Source organism: Rhizophagus irregularis, chromosome 16, assembly GCF_026210795.1.
Source record: "Rhizophagus irregularis chromosome 16, complete sequence".
NCBI lineage: Eukaryota > Fungi > Glomeromycota > Glomeromycetes > Glomerales > Glomeraceae > Rhizophagus > Rhizophagus irregularis.
The window spans coordinates 4,293,490-4,298,293 of NC_089444.1; the positions used below are offsets into that span (position 1 = coordinate 4,293,490).

At 27.4% G+C, this 4,804-nt stretch overlaps 2 protein-coding genes across 2 annotated transcripts; both read right to left on the minus strand.

Annotated features, from left to right (window-relative positions):
* Positions 1–416: 416 nt before the first annotated feature.
* Positions 417–1,495, minus strand: OCT59_008612 (uncharacterized protein; the record flags this gene model as incomplete). Its single annotated transcript, XM_066142618.1, has 2 exons — positions 417–1,127; positions 1,208–1,495. The coding sequence occupies 2 exons, from the start codon at positions 1,493–1,495 to the stop codon at positions 417–419; spliced, it is 999 nt and encodes a 332-aa protein (XP_065999482.1).
* A 2,102-nt stretch (positions 1,496–3,597) lies between these two features.
* On the minus strand, positions 3,598–4,177 carry OCT59_008613 (uncharacterized protein; the record flags this gene model as incomplete). The annotated part of the gene is made up of 2 exons (XM_066142619.1): positions 3,598–4,062; positions 4,139–4,177. 2 exons carry the CDS (start codon positions 4,175–4,177, stop codon positions 3,598–3,600), a joined length of 504 nt encoding a protein of 167 aa, XP_065999483.1.
* Between the last annotated feature and the right edge of the window lie 627 nt (positions 4,178–4,804).

Here is a 4,804-nt window from a genome sequence, read left to right on the forward strand (position 1 = left end):
ACAAACCGTTTAGATTGAGATTTGTTAATATCTTTGTTAGTACAGTCTTTGGCCATGTGAGTGGGATTACCGCAAATATTACAAATGCGATCTTCCTCTTTACTCCAGTATAATTGTCAAGTACTTGCGTTACCCTTTTTGAATTCAATTTTCATTTGTCTGGCTTCCACCAAATCATCTTGTGAAGAAAAATGAATGTAAGCATAGCGACATCTTTGATATTTACCTTGAATCATAACAGCTGGGATGAAACAAGTTTTCCCTTTACATTGGGTCATAACTTCCTTAAGATCATAACCACTAGTTTGATAATGTAAACCTGATAATCTTAACGAGAATTGCTTCCTTTTTTCGCGTTCCTCCTTGCTCAATAATAGGGGTAAAACTCTAACTATGTTTTTATTAATATGATAGCTCTATTGTTCATTAAAATAATCAATAGAATTAGCATCCTTATACGTAATGAAAGCAACTTGGTAAAGACCAGCACCTCGCGTATAAATTTTCTCAATTTCACCAAGATCTTCAAAGGACTCACGAATTTCACGTACCTGCCTATACGCAGGAATGTCGATCACTTGAATTGTACGACTATTAGAATTTTGTGACGTATCACTATTCTTATCATTTGTAGTAGCCACCTTCTCAGGCTTCAATGGGGTAGGTTGAAGTTTCACATTAAACACTTCACCCGAATCACCTTCTTTTTGCTCCTGAATAACAAGTTCCATTTTAAGAAATTGGTCAAATTTTTCTTTATCCAAAAATGATACCTTTACTCTTTGTTTACCTAACGGGGTAACTGGAAGTTGTTTGTTATACTGGATATTATAGGTTTGTAGCGCCTTTTTAATTTTAATAGTTTTTAAACCTTTTCCTCCAATAAGTTCACCATATGGAACAAGTGCAATATGTTCTTTAACTTTTTCTATAGTGATGATTGACGGGTCTTTGTTAAGATTACTAGGATCAACATCCATGGGCTGGGACCCTTGATCGGCTTGCAGATTAGTCTTATCCTGATTAGGCAAAACAACAGATTGTTGTTGATCCTTATGAGGATTTGAAACAATTTCTTTGTTAAGAGTTGGAACCTTATTGGTTCCATTCACGTTGTTCACAATATTCTGCGGAGGTAAAGGAGGGTTACGTGACAATTCTTTTGCGACCGCTTTGGACTTTTCAGTAGCTTTCCCTTTGTCGTTACCAGAAGAAGATTTGGAGTTTGGACCATAAGTGTCCAAAACAATATTTTTTTCATGTCCATAGCACGTTCAGCTTCCATGGCTTCTGTCATCTTTTTATCAGACGTTGGTTGCGGCTTTTTCTGATAAGTTTTCCAAATACTCTCTTGATGAGTAGCAGTTTCCTTCGGTGCACTAAAGGTAAACTGATTTTCAGGACTAGTTGGCCTACTTCCACCTGCTTGGGAATTACAGCTTGAACTACGTGTTTGTCTACCACCTCTACCACCTCGTTTAGCGTTTCCAGACATTTTCTAAAAATTGTAAGATTTTTAATGTGGATTTTAAGCGTTTTTAACAATTTGTAAGAAAGAGTTTTTTTTTTTTGCTGTAATGTTTCTTTTATTTTTATTTTATTAATGGGTTCCAGTTAGAAACCTAACATGGACGCGATTATAAGTAGAAAATTACATATAAGTCAAAATAGACAAAAATACTAACTAAACTACACGTGAAAATAATCTACTCAAACCGGTGGGCAATTGCTGTAATGTTTCTTTAACACCCAGATAATCATTTGTCATGAATTTGCAACAATTGTGGATATTTTTTATGTTGATCATTTGTTGATCATTGTCAAAAATTTTAACTCCGGCAAGAAATTTTTTGAATTTCAAGAAATTCTCTGTTGCCAATCATTCCCTCATTTATTATTGATCTAGCCATTTTGGTAAAAAAAGGTCTATTTAATCTTTAAGTACTTAGTACAGTACAGTACATTGAACAATCATTATGGAAACTTTTTGTGCTGAGTTCTTCTGTGCTACTAAAAATCATTATTGGCTTGATAGATCATGAAGAAATTTACATTTCTTACTTTTATGTTGATCATCAAAAAATTTTTTTACATGAACAAAAAAAATTTCTAATATTTTCTAGTGAAATTAATTAATTATTTTATTAGAAAAAAAATCAAAAAAAAAATGGGAACTATTTAAATTTAAGCAAAGATATTATTTATTTTAGCAATAAATTAAAAAAAAATTTTTTTATTTTACGGAATAAAAAAATATGAACATTTTTAATTTTAATTTAATGTGGTAACACAGGCAACTAATTGATTTACGTTTTCGCATTTTTTTTATGAAAATTATTAATAAAAAACGTTTTTACAACATTTTTGTTAAAACAATTAAAAAACATTTACCTACTTTTTTTAAATAGGTCACTTTTTTATAATTTTTTAATAATAGAATAAATTGAGCAATTTTTATTAAAATAATAAAAATTTTTTTAATTTAGAAAAAGAAATTGGCCAATTTTCTATTGAAAAATAAAAATTTTTTTTTTCAATTTTTATAAAAAAATTGCCCAATTTTTATCATAAAAAAACTAGCAGCTACTTACTGTTAATTTGCATCATATACCAATATATTAATATTAAAAAAAAATCACCAAAAAATTTTATCATATCTATTGCCCTATAAAAAATTTTCTGGGTAATTCCAATAAATGATCATTTTTCTAGTTTTCATTCCAAAAGAACTCCAATATGTGATCAATTTTCTAAAAATTTTTTATAGGGTTGTTATTAAAAAAAAAGAAACTTTTTTACAAATCTCATTAAATATAATCTATAGATATAAAAAATTTTTATTAATGGTAACTAAAAAGAATCTTACTGAAACATTAATTATCTATTATCAATCTATCATTAATTAAATAGAAAAAAATCTTGGAAAATATTTTTCATAATGATCTATTACTAAAAAAAATCCAAAGATTTTTTTATATGCATCTATTAGTAATATCAATCAATTATTATTAAAAAAAATCTCAAATAAATTTATTATATCTGTCTATTATACTACCAATAAATTTGTTATTAAAAAAATCTCAGAAATTTTTTTATACTAATCTATTGAATCTATTGTTATTAGAAAAAGTTCCAGGGAATTTTTTTAGATCCATTATATTATACCAATTTATTGTTATTAAAAAAATCTCTAAATAATTAAAACAAATAAAAATATTAAATAAATTAGCATATTTTATATTATTTATATATAACTAAAAATAATAACAATTACTCCTTCTTTTAATTAATAGCATTATTTAACATTTTTCTATATGCAATTTTACTATTACTAGCAGTGTTGGCCTTTTGGACTATTGGACTTTTGGACCATTGGACTATTGGAATATTGGACTTAGTCCATTCCAATTCCATTAAAATTTGGACTATTGGACTATAGACCTTGTCCAACAGCTATAAGTTTTATATGTAATTTTAGCAAGTATATAAATAATTATAAAAGTTATAATTGCAAATCATTTTTTATTGATATTTATTAAAATTTTTTATTGAATTCATCAATTATGCTTAGCATTTTTATTGATATCTAAAAATTTTTTAATTGTTACCTAAAATAAAAGCTGACAAATAATTGGGTTCCCCTAAACTTTCAATAAAAATATCTTGAAGTTTCCATTTAGAATTTTGATCTCTAGCAGGATGAGGCAAATTTGATATATTTGTAACTTTAATTTCAAGTTCTTCATCATCATCATTACTATCACTTTCATTATCATTATCATATTCTTCATTTGATTCATCTTCCAACATATTAATCCATCTTGACACTACACTTCTCCAATTACTTTCAGTTTGAACATTAGCATCTGTTTCAATAAATTCACTTGATGATTCATCATCTGACACGTTCAGATCATCTGATGCATTTGGATCTTCGTTTTCATTTACTGGAAGTGCAACACCTGTACTTCGAAACTTTAATGCATCTTCATCAATTTTTTTTTGTTTAAGTTTTTGTTGCATTGAAGCACGTAACTGAGTCATTCCTAAAACCTTCTCATGCTAAATAATTTAAAAAAATATTAATAAATGATATAATTATATTTATTATAATTAAATTACTAATAAAAATACTTACTGCTAAACGATTTTGCCGCTTTGAGTGTAACCATCCCATTGTGGAAAAAAGTCTTTCAAGAGATGCTGTAGTTACTGCAATTGAAAAAATACGTTTAGCAACACGATAAAGTTCTTTAGAATAACCACGAACATATACAGGTCGAACAGATGTCATTGTCGCAAAATTTGCCTGGAATTTTTCTGGCAAATTGAGAATTATCCCGGTAAATTGGGGTAAATTGTGTTACAATTTTGGGATAATGGAGGACTTACAATTTGGCAAATTTTGTCAAAATGGCGGAATTCCTACAGAATTCCTAATTCAAATGTTGAGAAATTTTTCAGTAAATTATCATTAAATTGTGGGAAATTTTAGGCAAATCTTTAGTAATGATATGCAAACGAAGTGCAAATTGTGGTGAATTTAGTTAAATTTTTAGTAATTTTATGCAAACGTAATGTAAATTGAGGTGAATTTTAGGCAAATTTTTAGTAATTTTATGTAAACGTAATGCAAATTGTAGTAAATTTAGTCAAATTTTTAGTAATTTTATGTAAATGTAATACGAATTGTGGTAAATTTAGTCAAATTTTTAGTAATTTTATGTAAATGTAATGCAAATTGTAGTAAATTTAGTCAAATTTTTAGTAATGTTATGCAAACATAATGCAAATTGTGGTAAAT